The sequence below is a fragment of the Podarcis gaigeae genome (genome assembly GCF_964106915.1).
Source record: "Podarcis gaigeae genome assembly, chromosome: 9".
NCBI classification, from domain to species: Eukaryota; Metazoa; Chordata; class Lepidosauria; order Squamata; family Lacertidae; genus Podarcis; species Podarcis gaigeae.
In genome coordinates, this window is record NC_139685.1 from 25445453 (window position 1) to 25469916 (window position 24464).

General features: G+C 43.9%; 1 protein-coding gene across 2 annotated transcripts; it reads right to left on the reverse strand.

Moving 5' to 3' along the window:
• Window positions 1-965: 965 nt before the first annotated feature.
• On the reverse strand, window positions 966-24265 carry TRMT9B (tRNA methyltransferase 9B (putative)). Of its 2 annotated transcripts, none has more exons than XM_083755825.1 (4): window positions 23910-24265; window positions 9844-9998; window positions 7265-7438; window positions 966-6177 (listed from the first exon to the last, which is right to left on the reverse strand). In XM_083755825.1, exons 1-4 carry the CDS (start codon window positions 23951-23953, stop codon window positions 5141-5143), a joined length of 1410 nt encoding a protein of 469 aa, XP_083611951.1. In that variant the 5' UTR covers window positions 23954-24265; the 3' UTR covers window positions 966-5140. The 2 variants fall into 2 exon arrangements, with proteins under 2 accessions (XP_083611951.1, XP_083611952.1); XM_083755826.1 differs by lacking the exon at window positions 23910-24265 and adding an exon at window positions 23687-23824.
• Between the last annotated feature and the right edge of the window lie 199 nt (window positions 24266-24464).

Sequence of the window (24464 nt, forward strand, 5' to 3'; positions counted from 1 at the left end):
ATAACTTTCAAACAGCAGCACTGGCTGATGCTATTTGCATTAAACACACAAACAAACAAACAAACATACTGCATTATTTACACCAAGATGCATTTAATGTCCTGCCCAGTTTGATCTTGATGCACTCATATTTTGTACTCAGCTACTTGAAGTAGCCCTAGGGGAGCAGAAAAATGCTCATCATCACCATTCCAAATTATCCTCCTGGAAACCTTGGGTATTCCTGCATTGCAGGGGGTTGGACTATGAGGCCCTTGTGGTCCATTCCAACTGTACGATTCTAGGATCCTATGTATTTGTATCTTAGTAACTTTACCATAGATGATGTTACGTTGACAAGATCCACATTTCTGCATGAAGGAAGCCTGTCTCAGATGCTGGTGCGAATTATCCTTTGCCCAACTACAACTAAGAATTTATCATTGGTTTGGGGGGGCTATTAAATATATACAGGTCTCTTTTCAACTCTCTTCCATTGCATCAACGCTATTATTGATGCTAACCTAAAGCTTCTTACAGGCCTCATTCTATATTTTCCCAGGTTAAATAATGAGCTAAAAAGGACAAACAACCAATTTTCAGCTGTCCTGTTTAGCAAATGTACCTTTTCAGTCCAGAAGAGGGCCACCTAACATTAAGTATCCCTTTGACTTGAAAGCTTACGCTGTGCTACACATGCCTCACAGCACCTCCTGACAGCAGACTAGAGCCACCAATTTTAGCCGCCATCACCATCAGATCATTTCCAGCTGCTAAACATCCAGAGCATTTCTACCGGAAGCGCAGGACAACTGCCGAATCACCTCTTAGGTCTGCAATCCAGGTGTGTGCATGGAATAGTCTTGCTTTCAAGAGTTCTAGAGGAGTTCTAGAGGAGTTCGCTGCTGTTTCGAAGCCCTGAAACAAACGTGGACAAACGCTTTTAACGACAACTGAATACAAGTCCCCTGGATCAGCCAACAAAATGATAACTCACCCAGACACACATTTATTTATTTTATTGATAACATAAATAATCTTTATTAACGTACCATGGAATAGTTGAAAACCTGGACATTTAAAGTTCAATTATGTATCATGTTCTAAATGTCAGTGCGGACAATTACAGTACACTATTTGGTATGAATTACAACACTGAATAGCTGCCAGGCTGAGTACAAGGCAAAGAATAAAATGTAATGCATTGACATTTAGCTCCAAGGTTTTATATTATTAATTAAAGTCCACACTTCTGCTGCGTTACAGGTTAATGAATATTAGCTCCTATCAGTGCATTGCTTGACCCTACAGGGTCTAGTTTAATGTCCAACTGGGTTTCGTGCCCAGTAGTGCAAATGCAGTTGCCAAAGTAGAGTGAACAAAACCAAGCCCAATTGTTCATTAGCACTGCCTATACCTCACAGCCGCAAAAGAACTGCAAACAAGCACATGATAAATAACAAAATGCCAACATATTGCACAAGGAATAATTGCAGCTTTGACAGCCTATTTGTGCTTTCAAGATCATCTCCCTCTGCAGCTTGGAGGGAACCAATTTAATTGCATGTTGCAGAAAGCCAATAGCTTTCCTCACGTGTAAATATGTACATCTACAGTTTCATTAAAAGTAATGTAATCTGAGATTCGACATCGGTTATTCTGAAGGTGAGGTTTGTTCCACTCTAACCAAGGATGCTTTTATTGCAAGTGGCTCTTCTGGGTGAGGAAACAAAAGTAGCTTGGGACAATGAAGACAGACCATTGCTGATTTTGATTAATATATTGCCTTTTAAGCTCAATTCAAAAAGCTGATCCCAATCTAAAAACCCCCAAATATTCCAGGTCCAGCAGATTCAGACATCACTTCCATGACCCACCATGCTCTCTTAAATACAACATATGCCAAAATAAATGCCAAAGTGCATGCAGAGAGGATACTGGCACATAAGAGGCAACTTTGGATTAGCATATTGTTCCCCTATCCCTGGGACAGGGCAGACTATGCCAGATAAATACACACACTGAAGCAATACATTGAGAATAACCAGTATGCCATGCTAGCAATGGGGACAGCTTGCCAGGCTCCTGTTATCATGCAGGGTGTGTAGGCAAGGAAGCACACTGAACAAAGGGCATTTCCATCCAATGGCAGGAATCAAGAGGTGAGCTCCAACTAACATCAGTGGAAGAAGCGACATGACCCTGCTCCTTTTTGGACAGGGTGCCCAAACTTTTTTCAAAGAGGGCCAGATTTGATGAAGTGAACATGCATGAGGCCCGACCAAAGCTGTTGAGCTTTTTTTTACCATTGAGCCTTTCTTAGGATTTTACCCCAGGACATATACTGCCACGGGGGCCAAATTAAATCGACCGGCGGACCTGATTACGCCCCCAAGATGGACTTTGTGTCATGTGACAAAGACACATGAGAGCAGAAGCAGCAAAGCAGGCTGGGAAGTGCTGGGACTGCACAATCATTTGGGCCTACTAAAGTTATTCAGGCCTAACTGCTAACTGTTGAGTCACTCTGACATGTGACTTAGCAGCCATTTTCTCTTTTGTGCTCTCTGTAAGATATCGTCAGAGTCTGTCTGCCTCACCTGTGAGCAGAGCCAGTATGTAATCTCAGTCAAACTTTTTGGAACCATGTTGTTTATGAAGAAGTTTATTTTAATTCAGTAAAGCTTTTATTCCTTAAAACTCTGTGTTATTAATTTACACTGCGCATCACTTTGGACATGCCTGCTTTTGGACATTGGGATGGCATGCGAAGGGATAGGTTGCATATCTCATGACAACTCCTGCATGTCCCCCTGCCCATTGTGTGACTCTTGAAAAATGAAGTCAGAGCACTATTACTCCAGCAGGGCTCCCCACACACAAAGAACATGAAGTAAAAGACAGCAAAACGCTGGCCATGGTGTTATAATAGTGCTCTGACTTCATTTGCACTCACTTTCTGCAGCATTGCTAAGGATAAAGGTAAAGGAGCCCTGGACGGTTAAGTCCAGTCAGACTTGACTATGGGGTGCGGTGCTCATCTTGCTTCAGGCCGAGGGAGCCAGTGTTTGTCCACAGACAGCTTTCCGGGTCATGTGGCCTGCATGACTAAACCACTTCTGGTGCAACGGGACACTGTGATGGAAACCAGAGCACACAGAAACACCGTTTACCTTCCCGCCGGAGCGGTACCTATTTATCTACTTGCACTGGCGTGCTTTCGAACTGCTAGGATGGCAGGAGCTGGGACAGAGCAATGGGAGCTCACCCAGTCGCAGGGATTCAAACCACCGACCTTCCGGTCGGCAAGCCCAAGAGGCTCAGTGGTTTAGACCATAGCACCACCCGTTCCCTTCAGGACATGCCTTCAGCAGCAGCAGACCTACAGGCATTTGCTAATAGACCTCACTTCTGAGTAGGCATGCATAGAATCACACTGTAAATTGAAAATGAGACTATATGGCTATTATTCTGTAAGACTCACCCAATGAAGATGCTGCCTGTTAACTGCGGGACTATCTCACAAAAATGCAACGGGCTTTCGACAGCTGATGATGTGGGAAGATGTAACATATAAAGGATGTGGCATCAGTTTGATTAGATGGAGGCACTCATCAGAAGGGCATTTCTATTGCAGTAAATCTCCATTTTAAAAAAAAGTAGGGATGATATGAAGCAATATCCCATCAACTTGTCAAGTATCATTCAGCCATTGAAAAGGCAGTTAAATCTCAGATACCTAAGTTGTTAGAGGAGCCTTGCAGAGATGGAGGTCCTGGAATATTTAACCTAACTGATTTTAAGGATCTCATTCTGGGATATAAAAGCACCGGCAATCAAGTACTTATTCACATTTATGCAATCAAGTGCTTCTTCACATTTATGCTAGTCATCACTTCATTGCCCAAGAAGTACTATCATAATGTACAGGATGACTGAACAAGCAAAGCAAGAGTTCATGTGAGTTTTAAAAAGGGGGAAACTCAGTCTAGCTGGACTAATGGAAAAAGACTGCAGAGAAAAAACACATCGGGGTATTCAACTACATTTTATTCATAGTAAGCCCACTGAAGTTTATGGATCTAACTTAGCCATATTCATTTATTTTAATGGCTCTACTCTGAGTAAAAGGTAGCTGAACATTGCCTACTATCTACATCCATCCATGAAATTTAAGGAGTGTTTTGTTGAGAACTACATGGAGAAAAGAAAGTCAAATGCTAGTCTACTAAGAAACCAATTCATCAGCCTCCCTTAGGAAAGCAGAAATGTTTTAAGGGTACATTTAAAGTATGGAAGACAACGTGTTAAGGACTATGCAGTCCAACTGCTAGGCTGTTTAGGGGGAAAACAGCCTGGGTCCAAGCAGCAAAACAGGCCTCTTAGGTTGTTTCCTTCATCATTACTTGAGTAAATATGATGAGCACAGCCTATAGCCTCAGTTTATATATGCATCGCTTCAGGAAACAGTGAAGGACACTCAGACACTCCTTATATGGGTCATGTTTGATTTTCTCAGACTCTTTTTACATCTCTTTTATCCCTCTTGTTGTCTTGATTTTTCAGTTCATCCCTGGCTCTCACCTCACGTGTCTCTAAGATCCCACAGGAAACAGCACCTGAAACCCTCGTTTTACAGTGTCCTTTTCGCCACAGTGAAAAAGTATCCTGTGTATGTACAGTCTATTTGGATAGCAACATTAAAAAAAGAAACAGAAAACAGAAAAGCAACATAAAAAGCAAAGGCCTTCAGATACGAGGTGTGTGCTCCTCTAAGCAAAAGTCCAGCAAGTAAAATGCATGCAACCTATTTCAGTGCCAATAGGCTAAGGGTTGATCTTTTCATCGGGTGAACATTCATTCATTCATTCATTCATTCATTTTTGGGTAACTAAAAAAAATGCCTCGTTCCTCATCTTACAAAAGGCTTTATTTATAAAATGTTCTTAAAAACGCAAACAGATTTCCTAAAAGCAATATAAAACTATGATGGGTGTTTGCAGAAAGCCTGCATTTCGGCAAAATGTCAAGTACCCTTTTTCACAATGACATCCTTATCCGCACATTTGTTCCCACACACACAGAATGGGAGATCAGATGGGGGGGGGGGAGTATCTAAAATTCCACAGGAAGCAATATCTGGAGCCCTTGATTTCCAGAACTACGCATGCTGTTGTTCACCTGCTTTCTTCACTATAATGCACCAGTTACCATGATCATAGCTTGAACTTATTATGTGAACCTCAGGCACATTATCCTCAAGCAGAGAGCACAGCTCCCCTTCCCGAAAAACATGGTAATAGCGCATGAAGGCTTTTGTATCCTGACCACAAGCAACTCGGTCTCCCACAGCCACAGCCGCATCTACAATAGACTCACTGGAGCTCGCCGATGAAGTCCTTTTAAAGTGTTTGCCCGCAAAAGAATGACTATTGCGTGGCGGGATATAGCCGTTGTTTACGTTTTCCACAGAGCTATCCAGGAATGACATTTCCCCATTTTTGCTTTGGACTAAAGCAGGTGGCTCACCATTGAAATCTCTCAGTGATCTTGAGGCCGCCAGCCATTCCAATCTTTTGCATGCCATATGCTTCACAAACACTTCATCATAACTCTTTAGTTGCTGCTCTTTCAGCAATGGTCCTCGACAGCCTAAATCTACACTGCAGTGCCTTGATGGCTGAACAGAGACGGCGTTGTTTGTCCATCCAGCTGTGCTCTTCAAAGGCTGCAGCATCTTCTCATTCTGCTTCCCCAAGGCAGACTCGTCCAGTGATCTGGAGGAAAACCAGGAACGGAAAGATCTCCCAAGAGCACTGTAAACTCGTTTCTCTTCCTCTTCAGAGATCTTCACACAACAGGCTTCAGCTAAGCAGCTGCCAGTCCTCTGGGGATGTTTCTGGTCAAGGGTAACAGGGTAGCTGTAGTTGGAACCCATTAGCTGGTCCGGGGGCACGGTCTGAGATGTTATGGCATGAGATGCAAGCTCCCTCTTACACGCATCCTTGCTGCGTTCAGAAAGCAACCGGGAGCAGAGGGCTTTGTCCCATGGAACAAACACATCTTGCTTCTCAAAATGCCGATTCTTTTGTTCCATGGCCCACACGTAAATCATCATCTGGCCTCCAGGTACCAGCACCCTGGCCATTTCTTTTATTGCTTTGATTCGTCTTTGTTGTGTGGAGAAATGGTGAATCACTGGGGAGAGAAGCAAAATGATATTTTAAACATTCATGGATGTGGGCACTCTGTGCTAAAAATATTAAAACACTGTGCCTTTTACATGTGTGTCAATGCAACTTTACAAGTAAGATTACAATTTTCACATTATTTTTGCACCTAATGAATAATTTCTATAATGCTGAATTTAAACAAATGTTTTAGATATGATGTTAAAAGCCCAGCATCTTGTACTCTTGACCTGTAGGCTCTATATCATGCAAGGCTAGAAGGAGCATGGGGAGTGGTCTGAAAAACATCCAACCATCTAGTCTAGGCTCAAGTTCTTGGCTGCTGTGTCACAAGGGTTGATCCTCAGCCTATGTTAATGACACACCAACTAGCCATGTTTATCTACAATACACCCAGGAACATGATCTCTTTCCCCTGCTAGTATATCTAGCCAAAGCCTCTCTCTTCACTGCTCCCCAAAACAAAATGAATTATTCTGTGCTGTTCAGGTACGAGGAAGGAATTGCACAGATGGCAGCAAAAATAATTTACTGTTGCAGAAATTTCCAGATTCAATCCATGGCACTTGCAGTTAAAAGGATTAGATCCCCTCTATTGTTTCTACTGATTTTAGAAGAAGTTGCTAGGAGAGTAAGAGAAAACGTAGATATAAAAGGGGTAAAGGTGGAACATCAAACATATAAAATAAAAGTGTTTGCAGACGATGTGGTTTTAACACTGGAAGACCTGAGGAGTAGTGTAACTAAGTTTCTATGCAAACTCATGCACCCTTCTGTATCCTCCATCCACAGAAGGAAGAGCCATTATCAGAGTTCTGGGACACATTCCAGCCAGGGAAAAACATTTGGGGGGTGAAAAAGGACTGGTAAGGGCTGTGGCCTGGAGACAGGGTGTGTGGCCTGGGGAGAGGTCCAAGGGCCAGATAAAAAAGCCTGGGGGCCATATTCACCTGACTTGAGGTTCCTCATCCCTGCTCTATCCTATTCTTCATATTCTGGACAAAGTGAGCAAACAGAAGTGCAGAAGCACACATTGTATAGTGAACATATTTTACTCCCCCCACCCACCCACCCAAACATCCAGACTCTCTTACCTCCCACAGAAATGATCGCATTGAAGCACTGGCCCCGGAAAGGAAGATTAAGGTTATCACAGATCATCACTTCGCAACCGTTGTTTCTTGCAATCTCTACCAAAGAACCGCAGTAATCGCATCCAAGATTATACACCTGGCTATTGACACCAAGGTATTTTCCAGTCCCACAACCTTTAAAAAATAAAAATAAACACACTCACACAAACACCAAACAAGGTTACAGAGGGACAAAACAATCTCTATTGTTCAGCTGACATTGGAGCAGAGTAAAACTGTGTGTTCTCAGAGTGAATATGGACCACTGAAACAGACAAATACAGTGGTACCTTGGTTTTCAAACGTAATCCGTTCCGGAAGACTGTTCGAGTTCCAAAACGTTTGAAAACCTAAACCTCAATAGCCGACAGCTAGGTCTCAGGAACTTGCATTCAGAGGAAGCTGCATAGTACGTTCGACTTCCGAGGCGTGTTCAAAAACAGAGGCATTTACATCCGGGTTTACGACGTTTGAAAACCGAAATGTTCGACAACTGAGATGTTCAGAAACCGAAGTACCACTGTTATCTTTTCTTACAATAATTGCCAAGTTTAGATTCACGTTGCTAACATCAAGTTAATGCTAAAGCTGTCTTCTTCAATCCACCCTACACTTACAACTTTAGGGGACTCAGCATCCATCCACAGAAACAGCTGGAGTCAATTCCTTACCTATAGCTCTTTTCATTCTAGTGACATTATATGTAAACAGCAACCACACTACTATAAGTGTCATTCTGAAGGATACTTCAAAGCTACGTGGACAAATAACTGGAATTTAATATGACGTGTATGACATTCTGCCCTAATCCAACTCTAGTCATGGATTACAACTGGGATGGATAGGATGTAGATGAGCATCCCTGTCTGCACTCAGAGATGCATCCCAGTCCATCCTATGGATTGTGCATTCAGATTAACATTAACAATAATAAGGCTGCATGAAGCCTCCATCACAGATCTCTGTTGCTGGATTGCAGCATTCTTCCATAAAAATTACTGCTACTCATATGTTAAGCTTTAGGAGTCACTACAAAACATATCTCCTTCCTGTGTGTAGTTTCAAATCCATAGCCAAGAAAAAGTACCACTCTAATGCAAAACCATTCAAAGAAACCTTTTCAAAAAGAGTTTGAAAACTGCTCCAGGCAGTCAGCAGGTGAGTGATGAAGAATAATTCCTGCCAATTTTCAGCTGGAGAGATGCAGGGAAGCAGCAAACGGGACTAGTTTACTATAAGGAATTCAGATAAAATGGTTCCAATTGCCTTAAAAAACAGCCCTAAGTTTTTCTGACCTGCTAATAGTGTTAACGAAAAAACTGTCTCCCAGTCACTACAGAATGACAATGGAGCATCTTAAATAATAAGAAAGCAAACGTTCAAAGCAGAAGCCTGCATACTTCTTCAAGCATACTCTACTATTGAAAAACGAAGGCTGCAATCCAGCACACAGTAGTAGTCATTGTCACAGTAATATGATGATAATAGTTGGCATTTATAGAGCACTTTGGGGGATATTCAGTCTGTTTCAAATGTTTTCATAGTTGTTCAGTTTGCTTAGTGCTGGGTAGGAGTGAGGTATTGGGGTGGAAGACAAGACAGCTCAGCTAACAGGGAGGATGGTTGGACAGGTATAAGCTACTCATCATTCTCCGAGCCTGGGATTTCCTGGTTGCTATGTCACCAATCCATCAGTTCTGAAACTAGAAAGGGATGGCCAAACACCACCTGCCTCACCTCAAACCCAATCTGAATTTTGCAAGAATCCCCACATGATTTCGCCCACCCAGCTTCAAAAGCAAAGAAAAAACTTACCATTGCCAGGAGGTAACCAGAAACAGGAGGCAGCCAGGCTACTGGTCAACAGGCCGGCCAGCCCACCTGTTCCACTGCAGAAATTAATTGATGTTTCTGGGCACGCTCACAGAAATTTATCCATTAACATCACCAGAGAGTGGTGTGTGTAAGAGAAATACTTGCATCGAGCTCTTCCCTTCATCAAAGTGAACATGAAGATATTGTGGACTCTCGTCACCACATCAGAGCTCAGGGCTGGAGTTTATGTAACTTGTGGTGGATAAATAAACAAACATATAGTCTCTCCCCCTCCCTCCTTTTTATTGGACTCGAATTTAATAGATATACAGTAGTACCTCAGGTTAAGTACTTAATTCGTTCCGAGGTCCATTCTTAACCTGAAACTGTTCTTAACCTGAAGCACCACTTTAGCTAATGGGGCCTCCCACTGCTGCCGCGCCGCCACAGCACAATTTCTGATCTCATCCTGAAGCAAAGTTTTTAACCCGAGGTACTATTTCTGGGTTAGTGGAGTCTGTAACCTGAAGCCTATGTAACCTGAAGCGTATGTAACCCGAGGTACCACTGTATGGCAAATCCAAACTTAGTGGTAATGTGTACATAACAGGATGTAAAATCATCTCCTCCTATCTTCTTAAAGTTATAAGGATTCTTCATGCTCTCTGTCTATCTGTATACACATACATACATGCATGCATACATGCACACAAACATATACGTACCTATATCAGCAATGAGGCTGCCTGGCTTTTGCTCTAGGAGAAACTGTCGGACGCGAGGCCATGCTTTGCCCTGCAGATCATTGAAATAGGCAGCTGTGCTTTCATAGACGTTATGCACATGTTTCTTTTCTAGCTGGGAAGCCTCATGTTCCATCCTTCAAGAAACAAACAGACCAAACATGCACTGAACAACGTGTTCCCGAGTTAAATTCCAAAAAAGAACAGCCATGAATAGAGGTCCAATCTCGATATACGGCAGCAGAACAGGCTCTTGCGAGAACTCCCCTTTGAAAAGTTACAAGGGAAGGGAGTTCCCAACTTTTCCAAGCAACATCTCCCACCCACCCAACCCCAACCATTTATGCATACAAAAATGCATTCTTCATTTGCCTCCCAACATCTTACTTTGGGTGGAACACTGCTTGTTCTCTCCTCTCAGTCACCCTGGTTAGCAGGCCTCCCTTTTTTCTCTACAGGTTCTGCCTGCTAATAGCCTCTTGCAGCAGAGTGTGGTGCTAAAACCAGATCACTCCAGGAGGCAACATATGCAACCCACTCAATGCACCACCACATCTCCATTTGCTACTATTTTGCTCATTTCCTATGTTACAATGGTGGCATAGTTGTCCCTGTTTCTATGTAAGTCAGGCTTCCACACTGCTGCTCTAAGATACCTACATTCCAGCCACAAACAGGGGAATCCCCGCTTAAGTAGGCTGCTGCACGTGTCATCAGGATGTGCACAAACACGGATTCCTCCGTTCCACCCTTGTCCGCTTTTGGGTGGGGATTTTCCTGTACAGTCACTTGGACTGTTTGATTAGGAGCTACTTTGAAGACACTGGTGTGGACAACTCTCCTAGTTGCTACTTCCCACTGCCTCTCCTCCCATCCATTTGCAGTCCCAAAGTGACCTCTCTGGGACTCCACTCCAGTTTTGTGTAGTGTTTACTCCTTAGCCTTTTCTTCTCCCAAAGATGTTCTGTAAGGCAGCGGGTATGGATGGTTCTTCAGGGTTTACTCCCAAAGTTTTTCTCACAAATGCAAGGCAGCAGAGGTTTAGGGTCAGAGATTTCCTTCTCCTAGATGGGCTACTTTCCCAGGTTGACAAACCCTATTTGCCCCTCACTTCCCTTTACACCCCGTGCAGAAATGTCCTTATTGACCGTTGGACCCTCTACTGGTCTTGTCCACTGAGTCCACCAGAGTCTGTCTTTGCATGCAGGGGAAACCCCTAACTAAGGTGTGGCTGTTTCTTCTTTTCATCTATTCTCCAAGAATGAGCTGAGCAAACTTAAGTTTATTTCATGGAGCCTGAGGAGTTTAAATGCCAAAGTGCCAGGGCTGCAAATACTTAACTGGAGCTTTCTTTCAGTGTTAAAAAAGGCCGAGGCTACAATTGCCGCTTTACCCTAGAAAAACGAAAAGCATGAAAAAGCCACTACCTTTCTTTGGCCAGGGAAAGCTAAAGCTTGTTTACCCAATCGTCTCCAAGGAATCCAACAATACATAAAGAAACACAGGGGAGGGTGTGGCTTTCGGGAATTATTCAGAAGCACTAAAGCATAAGTCATGTCTTAATTTGCAGAGACCTCCACAGACTGAATGCCTGGAACCATATATTTTTTTAACTCCTGTACTATCTCCACTGCTGCTTTTATAGTCCATTAGCGTTACAGTTTAAACTAGCACAACCAGCAGAAATATTTGATTGCTAAGAATCCCCTAAGCAAGTTTGCAAGACCCTTGGGATGGGGTATTGTTTAGGAGTGAGGGGTTTCTGGAGGGGTTTTATTGATAATATTTTTTTGTATCTTATTGATAGGTCTAATGATTTATGTGGAAATTGTTCAATTTGCTTGTGCTTTTTGATGCTTTATTTATTGTGTTATGCTTGTAGTTAGGTTTTTTTAATGTAAAGCTGCTTTGAGCATGGTGGTAACTATGGAAAGGCAGCATACAAATAAAATTATGTATGTTTGCTTAGAAGCAAATCCCACTGATTTCAATGAGACTTATTCCCATAAAAGTATGTAGGACTGAAGTCTTCTGTCTGGTTCCCTGTATTTTCACTTTTTGCAGTGAGGGAAGCACCAGAAGGCCCTCCAGACTGAACGATGGGGATGGAGACACTCCTGCAGGTTTACAGGACCAAGGTAGTTTAGAGCCTTAAAGGTCAACACCAACACTTTGAATTATGCTTGGAAATGTACTGGTAGCCAATGTAGATCCTTTAGGACTGGTGATATATGGTCCCGGTGGCAGCTCCCAGGCACCAGTCTGGCAGCCGCATTCTGGATTAATTGTAGTTTCCAAGTCTCCTTCAATGGTAGCCCTACAGTTTTCACATTCAGCACAATTGTAAACCACTTAAATTTTCCTGTGGCCAAGCCTGCTTGATCTCAACAAGTTTGGTAAGAATAAGCCTTCATAAGTGGTTTGTAAATAAAACATGTTGTTTCCACTGCTTTGGAACCCTTTCCTTTCATCCATGCATGTCTTGAACAAGAATAGAAAGTGCATAACTGCAAACCACTTTACAAAATTGCCAGCTTCTGCCAACAATGCATTATACTATCTTGGCTGAAGGTTAAAGTTTTCAAGCAAAGCCCAAAGTCAACACAAACTTGATCCAAGAGCGTACACTGGAATTTCCAGAAGAGGGGCAGCAGATCTCTTTGGGAAGTATGGGAAGTCTCAGTTGATCCTGATCAACTTCAGACTGCGATGAAGGACAATTGATGAAAGGCACTGAAGGAGAGTATGACAAAATTATTGGAGAATCTCAGATACAAATTACAACAAAGTTCCTCAACTACAGATTGCATGACCAAACGCTACACAGAATTAAAGCAACAGAAGCTTACTAGTTCAGAACCAGGTGGATTGGACCTCCCTGAAGATCAGATGTGACACATGATATTCATGAACTGGTTCTTCTAAGATACTTTTATAAAGCAACTGCAGGAGGACCAATTTGGATTTGGACCATAGTGCTGGGAAAGCAAGGTTTGACCCTTCTCACCTGCTATGGTTGGGACTAGTCAAAACTGAAAATTGGCTAGCTCTTGTTTGTCATATATTCCATAAGGTCAAGTGTAGGTAGCAACTTAACGTTTTTAATGCATTATGGAGAATGGGGAACCTATGAGCTTCTAGATGTTGACTTCCAGCTCCCACCATCGCTGACCATGCAACTGGGGCTGGTAGTTGTCATTCAGCATATTCTGATTTTATTCTATGAACTGCCCTGAGACCTGCGGGTATAGGGAAGTATAATAATAATAATAATAATAATAATAATAATAATAATAATAGACACCAGGTTGGCACAGTTTGTTCTACACTACCGTCCAAGTAGAGTAATTTTGGCTTAGCTCAGCAGTCAGTCAATATTCTTCCTCCCCTCGCCTCAAGAAAGGGAGGAAACTGGTTCTTCATATCAGGCAGGGCTCTCTGCAGCAGAAAAAAGCAGGGCAAATTTCTGGCACAAGAGGGTGGCAGGGACTTTGGTTGTCTCTGTCACATTACACTTTGGAGCAGGCAGAACCTTCTAATGTTTCCAAAGCTCAGAACGGTGTAAGAGATCTTCCCCGACAGAGAACTTGGGGCAGGTCAGAGGACTGTGTGCTTCTGAGCAGCATCTGACAATGTCAAATGGGAAGAGGTGCTTGCCTTCAGCAAACTGGCAAGCAGGGGTGAAAGAAGGCTAACCAACCCCCGGGCGGGGCAAACCGCCAGCTGAGCACGCATTGCCCCGCTACGTACAATGCATGCGTGGCATCACTACATACGACGCATGTGTGGCGTCGCTACATAGGGCGCATGTGTGGCGTTGCTACATACAGTGCATGTGTGCAACACCGCGCATGCGTTGTACATAGTGGTTTGCCGCCGGCGCTGCATGAGTGCCATATGGATGGTGGTGGGATCCTCCACTTGCGGCTGTAGCGGCGATGGAGGGAATCCCACCGCCGTCTGTATGGTGCTCAGGCGCCGCCGGTGGCAAACCGCTATGTACAGCGCATGTGTGGCATCACTGTGTAGAGCGCATGCATGTGACACCGCACATGCGTTGTACATAGTGGTTTGCCGCCGGCGCCGCCCAAGCACCATACAGACGGTGGTGGGATCCCTCCGTCGCCACATGCAGCTGCGGCAGCGTGGTGGCTTCTCGCACCACCGCGCCCAGGGGTGGCAGGGCAAGCACCCCGCGGGGTCACCCTTCCAGACATGGCACCTGGGGCGCGCCACGCCCCCCCCATGACGCCACTGCTGGCAAGTGGGTGTGAGAAGGCTTGCTAGTGGCCCTCCCTGAAACTGCTGCTGCTCTACAGGAACCACCTTCTCAGTTAAACCAAAAATTTGCTCTCTCTGTTGCTTACTTGCAGACCATTTCCCTTGCTGTTCCCCCATCACTTTAATGTGGCAACAAGGGTAGAGAATTGGAAGTAAGGTTGAAGGGCATTCAAGTGCCCCACGTCTTAAACAAGCCTTTTGGTAGAACTCATCTCAGTTTGAATTTTTAAGCCACTTATTGGAGCTCATCTTATTTTTATACAGTGCCTAGTGGTTTCAGGGACAAGAGGATAATGATTAATTATCAGCAGCTCGTTCCTTTCAGACAGAAGTCTTTAGTGAACTGAAATGCTTAAGGACATTGTTCACCCGAGAGCTCTTCCATATCTTCTGATATTCTATTTCCTTGTTTATTCAAAATTATTCTATGAGTCGGAAAGGGAAAGATGTTTAGCCTCTCTGTGAAGTAAAAGCACATTTAGTAGCATGAATACTGTTAATAATTGTGAGGCTTTTCTTTGAGGAAATGAGTCATCAGGTCTGAATGTGTAATTATAGCAGAAATGCATTATTCTTTGTTCGCTGAGAGGCTATAACTACATTTCACCTCTCCCTGCAGAGCTTTTTGGGGGGCGGGGATTAAAAAACAAAACTTACCACTAAATCCCTAAAAGTTGGAACTGTAACTTCATGAAATATCAGTTTCCCACAGGAAATCATTCTGCCCATTCCCACCTCCATTTAAGTTTAAATAGCTTAAGTTTCAAAGATGCCTCTTTAGAAATACGTATTTTTAAATTTTTCTTGGCAATTTTTTTGTTGTGAAAGAAAGGTGCATTTTTCTTTTTAAATTAAATAAATGTTAAATTTATTATGAATAACATTAACATGTGTGCATTAATAAACCTACTTAGTATCTTAATTAAAGTGATATCCTATATACAATAATTGTGATATGCATAATTTGTATTGTTTATTATTATCTTAAGAAGATTACCTTTCAGTGTAATCAATTCCCATTGTTCCAGGTGCATTTTGTGACAGGAAATTTCATTAGTGCGAGCAGTTTCTAAGCTCTGGGCACAGTATTGCACCTAAGATTTCACATTAAAACTGCAGAGTGGTTCTTGTTCTGGGGAAAGGCATGCCTTGACATTCTGTTGTTGTGCCCATAACCTAGATTTAAGGTGCCTTTTAGCTCCTAGCTTTTATATCTCAGCTTCTAACACTGTTACGTTTGTCTTAATGCAAATCAAGAGCAAAGACTGTATTTCACCCAGTAAAATACATGGTTTTATTGCATCTTAAACGTCATTATTCCAATACAATAATAATTAAAATGATTCCAATTCTCTGACAAGAGGTCCAAGAGAAATAGCATCCAGTACAATTAAGAAAGATGGGAGCTCCGGAGTTTGGGAATGCAGATTAGGCTCTGGAAGAGGGGTGAAGGATGCATATACGAGCCAGGATCTCTCCCTCTGCTGCCCACCTGGAACAGCTCACTGCTAACATTGTGCCAGAATACCCTACGTGAATAGAGAAGGATATTGGAGATTTGGATTCCAGGAAGCAGTGATTTCAACTCACAATCCTTTTTCTTACCTATCTCTGACATGAGCAGGTGCCCCAGTCCAGGTGACCAGCAGTGTGTTCAGCTTTCGTGCTACAGGAAGGAGCTAAGGCATACAGTGCTACCTCAGGTTACGAACTTAATTCCTTCCAGAAGTCCGTTCTCAACCCGAAGCGTTCTTAACCCAATACGCACAATCCCTACATAGGTCTCTTGCGGCCCCGGAAGCAGATTGCGTTCGTATCCCGGGGCAAAGTTCACAACCCGGGACACCTACTTCCGGGTTTGTGGAGTTCATAACCCGAAGCGTTCGTAAGCAGGACTGTTCGTAACCTGAGGTACCACTGTAATTTAAACACAGCTTTGCAGCAGAGACTTGATGCAATTATTTAAAACTCCATGATGGAGACCAAAAAGAAAACCTTGTTGGCGTCTGCTCAATTATCATACCGACTTCTTCAAATACGGGAGATAATCACACTCACAGAGGTGTATACTGCACTCCACTTCGCGAATTGGGAATACTTTAATGGTTTTTTCCAAGCAGAGGTCACACTCAGAGCAGAGAACACTGTTGAGTAGTTAAGGCCAATTGAGGAGGATGATTCATAGCAGTTGCCTTTAGAAGCCAGCTGCTCAGTGTTTATGCTCTTGAACTGCAGTTCAAAACGGTCCAAGACTCTCAGGCTACAGGACGATAATTGTTATTCCCCACAAGTCAGTACTGGGGCCCTAAACCACTTCATTATGATCTACTGTGAGTTTTGCCTTGGTCAGATCTCGATGGACCTCCCACACAACCCAAGGCATTGAAAGAAACTTAAAACTAACCAGGGCATAGATGCTAAACTTCATAGAAATGATATGTAGAGATGCAAATTTAGGATTTAAATATCACAGAAGGCCAGTGAAGTAATTTTCAATGCAGAACACCCCAGATGAATTCTACCCTGTTTTGGACCTTAGATAAAGTCCTGTCTCAGATGAAACAGGGTGACCCTGGTTGAGATGCTGATGTAAGGTGGAAATCATTATGTTTCAGTTCGGTAAGAGAAACCATTGAAAAGAGACTGACTGCCCAAGCCCAACCTAGGTTCCACCTTCCCATTATCCACAAGTGCCTCAGCCTAATGGCAAAAATAAACAAATTAATTGAATTAAACTGCCCCCCTTGCCCTTTAAGGGCCTTCACATTTTCTGCCTGAGTCACTTCATGATAGAACCAGCTGCTCTCAACTAACTCCACTTACAGGATTCCAACTATGATACTATCGCTTTTTGCATAGATCGGTCTTTTCCCCACTGGCTCAGGTACTGCTACCCCTGGGAAAAGGTCCAGCCTGTTCTGATCACACCTTCTGCTAGTTCACAGAACATCACAACTCTGTCCAGAATTCCCAGAATTCAACCTTTTTTTGGAAGAATTTCTGTGTCTTCAAAGGGTTAAGGAGTGGCAGAAAGCTAAAGTGCACAGCTTTACTTATCACTCCGGCTGGATCTAGACACATCAAAGATGTGTTTCAGTTAAACATGTTGTAAACTCATACAGGGAAATCCAGTTGGGAAAGACGGGACTCCTTTCCACAGAGCTGCCTGGTGTCACAACATTATGTCGCATATACAACACATATAAAATGCTTTTTTTAAAGCTGAGTCCTCCGTCTCTATGCTGGGGAAACCTGCAATTCTTTGAATCCTGCAGTTCAGCTTTAAAGTCACATGATAAGTCTCCTTTTCACTGAAGTAAGTGAAAATCCAGTAGGAATTTTATCAACGTACAAGTTTAGAATCGTACCCCAGAGTCCTAAAGCCTGCCTGTCTGCTAAGATTCTTAAAATTATGGCATGAACTGCATTTCTTTCTTTAAAAAAAAAATGATGAATTACATAATTGATGGGCTTTATTTAAAGCAGCAATTATAGTTGGTGCTTTAAAAAAAAAAATCCATCCTGTTCACAGCAAGATTAAAAGTACTGTGATTATTCTTTGATGTTGCCAGGCTAATTAAAAGTGTATTTGCCGCCACTGACTTTTTAATGCGAATGAATATATTACCTCCTGTGGATGAATCATGTATTGAAGTATCCATCAAAACTTCCAAACCATTCCATTGTTTCCTGATTAGATTTTTATTATCCCATGAACTAAAGTGGAATTAAATATTAACAACACAGCACTGAATTTGGTTCTCCATCAATGAATTATTCAACACACTATTGTGTATCATTATAGATACATGGTAACATTTACCAGGCTTTGGATACAATCTTGGACTGGGTACCGTAAGTCTAACTGGATGACTGGTGGAACTGGGGTGGCAGATGCTGTTGAGGGAATTCAACCCCCTCTAGCAGCCCAGGTGGGATAGCTTTACAAGATTCCCTTTACACCACTGTGCTTGAAATTCCAGGTTGTGGTCGTACCCTTTCCAGCAATTCCAATCACACCGAAAGGCTGGGATTCAATTGCTAACAAAGCGATTATTCCATGATAACAATTTTATTATTTACACCCCGCCCAACTGACTGGGTTTCCCCAGCCACTCTGAGCAGCTTCCATATATATATAAAATAATAACAACATCCCTATTAATATGTAGAGATCAGGAGTGGAGCCAAAAGTCTCCCACTCTGCCCCCCTCCCCAGTGCATACATACATTTTTATACTGTTTTACCATCTGTGCAGGGCTTGAGACATATATTGAGCAGAAAGCAGAATAATGGTGTAAAGTGCTAACCCCGAGACAATCCATCATTTGACTACATCTGCCCTCATGTTCATTTCATAATGACACTTATCCAAAGCCATGCAACAGTCAGGCTTGTGAATTATATGAAGTTGGACAGTGATGTCCCTGCCGCAGGGGCCATTGCTAGTAATTAACAATTCTGGTGAAGATTCACCCAGCAACATAGTGAGCCTGCTAATTCCAACTGATTAAATATTTTGGCATTTTTACCAGAGAAGCGACAGGACATAAAAAGTCCTACAATTTTCTACACACACACAACATACCCTTTTTTGTCTCCTGCTTAGAACATGAGCAATTATAGGAAAGCGTTGATGGTTTATTTTCTTTTTATATATATTTTTGGAGATAGGTTTTTAGCCTGCTTTTGCAAATACTCTCACGCATTGCTTGCCTCTTTTCCATGCCTGTTTTGGAGTCCTGGTTCACACATTCAGAATTGTAATCAGCTGCATGGTTCACATCACTCGAGGCAGAGGCAAAGTAATGATGGCGCAGGAGGAATTTTATCCTCCATACCTTATCAGCCCTAGCAGCAATTCTGAAATTATTCTGCTCACCTCTTCACTTGCGTATCGGGAAACGGTGCAACTGCTCAGCTTGGCAAGGTGTTTATAGGCCTTCTCTCCTACTGTGGAGCAGAAAGGTCCTCCTTGCCTTTTGTCTTCAACTGGCTTATACATTTCTAGAAGATAACTGGGCAGGAAGGACACAAGAATCCCATAGCCAGAAATGCTGTGATCGTGGAGAACCAAAGCCATAAATGTCCATTTTGTGTCCATTTTGGCTCCCCTGCCCCTTCCATTAACACAGATCAGAGTGATGGCTTGTAGAGAGATAACACCTCCAATTACTTCATCTGTTTCAGCTCCATCCATTTCTGGTTTTCTACATCCCAGCCTCCCTCTCTCTCCTGGATCCGCCCCAACCACACAGCTCACCACAATACTGGCTCACCATGTAGCAACCATTTCTCCTCTATATCTCTATCTCTCACAAACAGAGAAGAGGCAGCAGTTCTCAGAAAGATAGTCCAGAGAGCAAGAGTTGTGTGCCCACAGTCGCCTTCGATATCTGCCAGGAGCAATTTGCGCCTGGTTATCAGCCACTTGAGACCGAGTGAAGACACATGGGCCACAGGATGGCATCTGGTGCCTTCACCATCTGGAGGTGCAATGCTTGGATATGGACTGTTTTCAGATACTATCAATACATCCTGTAGAATTCTATCTGTGATATCTTACCTGTACAATCAGAATGAATTTCAGGAACCAAAAAAAATTGTATTGAAAAATACAACTTTCGAGGCATCTTGCCCCAAAATGGCAACTAGGGATTCTGTTTTGGCAACTGTAACCCTGGTTTAAGGAGCCATTTGGTGTCTAGCATATATATCTGAGTTTCTAACACTACCCACAGCATCCAGAGGTCCACATGAAATTGGGCCAGTGGCCCTATGGCACATTTAAAGGGGGAGCAATGCAAAATAGCAAAAGTCTAACTATAAAGTAGTCTTAACATGATACAAAATTACATCAAATAATATTAGTACAGTGCAAAGTGTTTGGCAATCATTGCACACATTGGCCAGGACGTTAGCAGAAGCAGCAGGTTTACCTCTGAGCAAATGGATAGAAATCTACCTGCACAGTTTTCCATAGATGGCCACTAGCTTAAAAGTGGGCAGAGACAGGAGACAAATAAACTACATTTTTATAAAAATGCTGATAATGCAGGCAAGGTCTACATGCATCACGTTCTGCATTAAAGCTGAACATGAAAAATGTCGCCCATTTACTTCTGTATTTATTTATCAAGGCATTTCTTTATTGCACTTTTGCAAAACATCAAGACAGTGTGCAACAATGTCAAAACATTCAAAAGCAATACAAAGCAATCATTAAAATGGCTGGCTGCTCCAGAGTCATTTTAAACAACTGCATAGGCCTGTTGCCATTAAAAAAAAAGTCCTCAAGAGACACCTGAAAGTCAAAAGTGAGGATGCCTTCCAAATCTCTGCTGGAAGAGTGTTCTGCAGTGACACTCAGTTCCTGGCTTCTAGATGAGGCCAGTCCAGGCTTTGTGGCACAGAGAGCAACTAACAGTGCTCCTCTGGAATATCTCGCTGATCAGACCAGAACAGAAGGGCTCGGGCGGTACATAAGGTATCCTGGACCCAGGTTGTTCAGGGCTCTGTAGATCAACTCAAGAACCTTGGACATGACACAGAAAGGTATGGGCAGCTAGCGAAGACCTTATAGCAAAGCTGCTACATGTTACCAGCTGTTTGCCCCCATCAGCAGTCTAACCACCGCATTCTGCACAGGCCCAAGGGCAGCCACTCATAAAGTGTGTTGCAGGAATCTAGTCTCTAGGTAATCAATGCATGGACTACAGTGGCCAAGTTATCCTCATTCAGGAGCAGATGTAGGTGGCATACCAGTTAAAGCTCACAAAAGACACTCCTAGCCACTGAGGTTACTTGGGCCTCTATTGAGAAAGATGTATACAGAAGTACTCCCAAGCTATGTCCCTGCTCCTTTAGAGGGAGTTCAGTCCCTTTCAGAACAAGCAACTACCCTATCTTCCACACACAGGAACAGCCCACCCACAGAGCTTCCCAGGCATCAAACACAGTTTATTGACCTTTATCTAGACCACCAATGGTCCAGAGCTTCCACAGACTCTCCTGATTCATGGAGAAATAGAGCTGTGCATCATCACCAAACTGATGCCACTGTGCTCCCAAACTCCTAATAACCACTTATTTGATAAATACTTCCATTACGTTTATGAGATCAGGTCTTCATAAGATTAGATTGGTCTTCATTAGATTGGTCGCAACTAGGGCCAGGGCCTTTTCAGTACTGGGCCCGACTTGGTGGAATGCTCTGTCACAAAAGACTAGGGCCCTGCGGGACTTGACATCTTTGGTTTGTTGAAAACAACCACAACACTAAAAAGTCTACCATTAAGCCAAACAAAGAGCCAAGTTCACTTCCCCAAAGTCCTTCCTAAATAGAAATGTCACCAGAGAACCTGGGCTGTGTACACACCATACATTTAAAGCACATTTGCACACGACTTCCCCCAAATAATTCTGGGAAGTGTAGTTTGTTAAGAGTGCTAGGAATTGCTGTTCTTTAAGGGGTGTCCTGATAATTCTCAGAAGTATCAACAATCTACAGTTCCCAAGATTCTTTGGGGAGAGTCATGCGCTTTAAATGTATGGTGTGTATGCAGACCTGGTTGGCAAGATTCTCAGAAACTGAAAGGGCCCTACTCCTCAGAACTGAACTTTTTACATCCTTGGAACTGTAGTTTTTATATCCACAGGACAAGATGTTCAGAGCATGGCAAAAATACCAAATGCAACTATAGTATGAGAACCATATAAATGCATGTATCTGTTTTAAGTCGGTAAAGGAAGAGAAAGCACCGGAAAGATTTTAAAAAAAACAAACAATGTATATATTTTTTAAGCACTGAATTTAAAGAATTTGCTGAGGGAGAGAAATATGAGTTAGGGAATTCCATCCCGCTCAAAAATGAAAGCAAGGGACTTTATATAGAGTATTTTAATAATATATTATAACAAGATGCAACAAATGTTTTCCTAATTCTAGAAGCCACTATGCTCTGTCATCTCATTACACACACTTTCATTATAGAATAACTATGTATTGTTTTAACTATCTGCTGTCTCAGATTTATCGGTTTGCCTTTAACAAATTTCCTTTCACTCCTCAACACCACACCCAATCAGCTTTACAAATATTCCTCCCCAAACAGGATGGTTTAAACAGAAGTGCTGTGAATCAGCCTTAAAAGAAAGGAAGAACATGGAAATATATAGCTGCTGAGAAACTGAGTGAGCCAGGCACAAGTTAAGACGGGAGCATATGGCTACCATGTTCTATGGAAGGGAAATGTATGTGGTGCACAGATATGCAAACACAAAAGTGCAGGCTAGCAACAGAAGGGGAAGCCAGCAAGCCATCACCTGGCCACCTGCTACACCTGGCAAAGGGAGCAGCGCAAACACACCCACATGCACGCTAGATCACTATCACATTTCTGTCTGGAAATAAAATCCCACCACTAGACTGGGTGAAATTATTGCACCTGGCTTCTCCAGCTGGACTAGATTTGCATTCCCTTGGCACCTCTCATGATGACACTGCTGATAATTTTCATACATGAATATCACTTATGGGAAGCGGGGGGGGGGGGGACACGACACATTCACCATCGCATGCAGCAAACCTGTGCCCATTCTGGCAGCTGTAAACATGTCAATACTGGCACATGCATTCGTTACACACGAAGGCATAAGTGTAGCTAGGTTTTTTGTTGGGGGGCAGGCCTTTTGTTGGGAAGGGCAGAACATCAGTTTGCTATGTATTTTTATTTTTAATTGATTGATTTGGGGGGTGCCAGCTGCCCCTCTCTGCCCCTCCCCCCTTGGCTAAGCCCATGCAGGAAGCTTCACATCTTTTCCAATTCATATGTAATATCCATGCTGGGAAATCGGCAGACTTCAGGAACAACAAAGAGGTCAAAAGAATGAGACAAAAACTGAAGGTAACCGCGTGAAGTTCTCCAAGTCAGCTGAGAAGGCTGAGGCAAGATCAGAACAGGGTGGTTGCCTTTTTTAAAAAAAAAAAATTAAAAAAATAGTCTCCAGCCATGAGGATGCTAGAGAGCTTTAAGAACAAAACAAGCGAGCCGCTAGGCAAGAGTTACACCCCCTCCACCCACTTCACTTCAAAGATCTGGTCTATTTTAAGGTTTATTTATTTATTTGTTCGTTGCAAAATGCAAAACAGCTACAAAGATCAAAGGAGGGAGGTTGGGCCACTGCTGCCGCCCGCATGAAGACCTTCCAGCCCCAAACAGCAGAGAGGCGTCCAAGCAAGTGGTGCGGCGGAGAGAGAAAAAGGAAGAAGTTGCGCCGGGCGGGATGGCATCTTAAATCAGCATCTCTGTTGAATTGCTGGACAGGGGAATAAAAGGGAGTTTAATGGACGGGTTTAAACATGCACCAGCGACGGGGATCGTCCTGCACGTGCGGTGTGCATAGGCGTGCATAGGCAAGTATAGACAGATTTATTCTTAAGCCAAACCGACAATCTCCCCCACCCCCACCCCCTTTCCACAGTCCGATCCTAAACATGTCGGGAAAGTAAATCTCGCTGCGTGAAGTGGGACCCCCCCCTACCCGAGTCCGCTTGGAACGGTCACCCCAACTCTTCGAAGCGGGAGAGTCGGGAGGGCGCATCGCCAAATGGGGTGCGCGGGATTATACAACGCTTCGGTCGCTCTACCGTATGCATCCTAAGAGAGCCGCGAGAGGCATTGCTGAGAAGCCGCGGTCTGCCTGCCTGCCTGCCTGGCGAGCGTCCCGAAGAGCCGCCTCGTTTCCCGCCCTCGCCCCCGTTTACCTGCACCCGCCGGTAGGAGGCAGGGTGGGCGAGAGCCGCCTCATGCGCCTCCTCTATCCGCCGCGCGCCGCAGGCTGCCAGCCGCGAGCAGCAGCAGCAGCAACACAGCCACCAGCCGCCGCTGTCTCTGCATCCTGCCCGGGGAGAAGGAGGAGGAGGCGGCGCTTAACTCGGGCGACGTCGGGGGCTGCGAGGCTCCCCTCGGCGGCCGGGCTCATTCCTCCTTTCTCTGCCCCGGCTCTCCCTTCTTAGCGCCTCTCCGCTGGCGCGAGGGGGCGCGGAAGCTTCTGCTGAGAAGATGGGAAGGTGACGGGGAAGGGGGGGGGGAATAGAGAGGCGAAGGCGGCTCTGGCGCTTAACGAGCAGGTGAGAGCGCGCGAGAAAAAAAGAGGTCCCCTTCGGCACGACGACGCAGGCGGAATGGCGCGCGAGAGGAATGCAAAGAGACAGCCGGGGAGGCTGCGGGGGGCGGAGGGGGACGCCAAGGGCGCGCCGGGGAGGGAAAACGAAGGCAAGGGCAACAGACTTTGGGGGCAGGAGGCGAGCCAGGACAGA

Coding starts and splice junctions, on each gene's coding strand:
- TRMT9B (XM_083755825.1), bottom strand. CDS start 23,953: ATGAGGCGGCTCTCGCCCACCCTGCCTCCTACCGGCGGGTGCAG. Junction 9,999..23,909: donor CCTCCTACCGGCGGGTGCAG/GTAAACGGGGGC, acceptor TGTTTCTTGAAG/GATGGAACATGAGGCTTCCC. Junction 7,439..9,843: donor CAGCCTCATTGCTGATATAG/GTACGTATATGT, acceptor TATTTTTTAAAG/GTTGTGGGACTGGAAAATAC.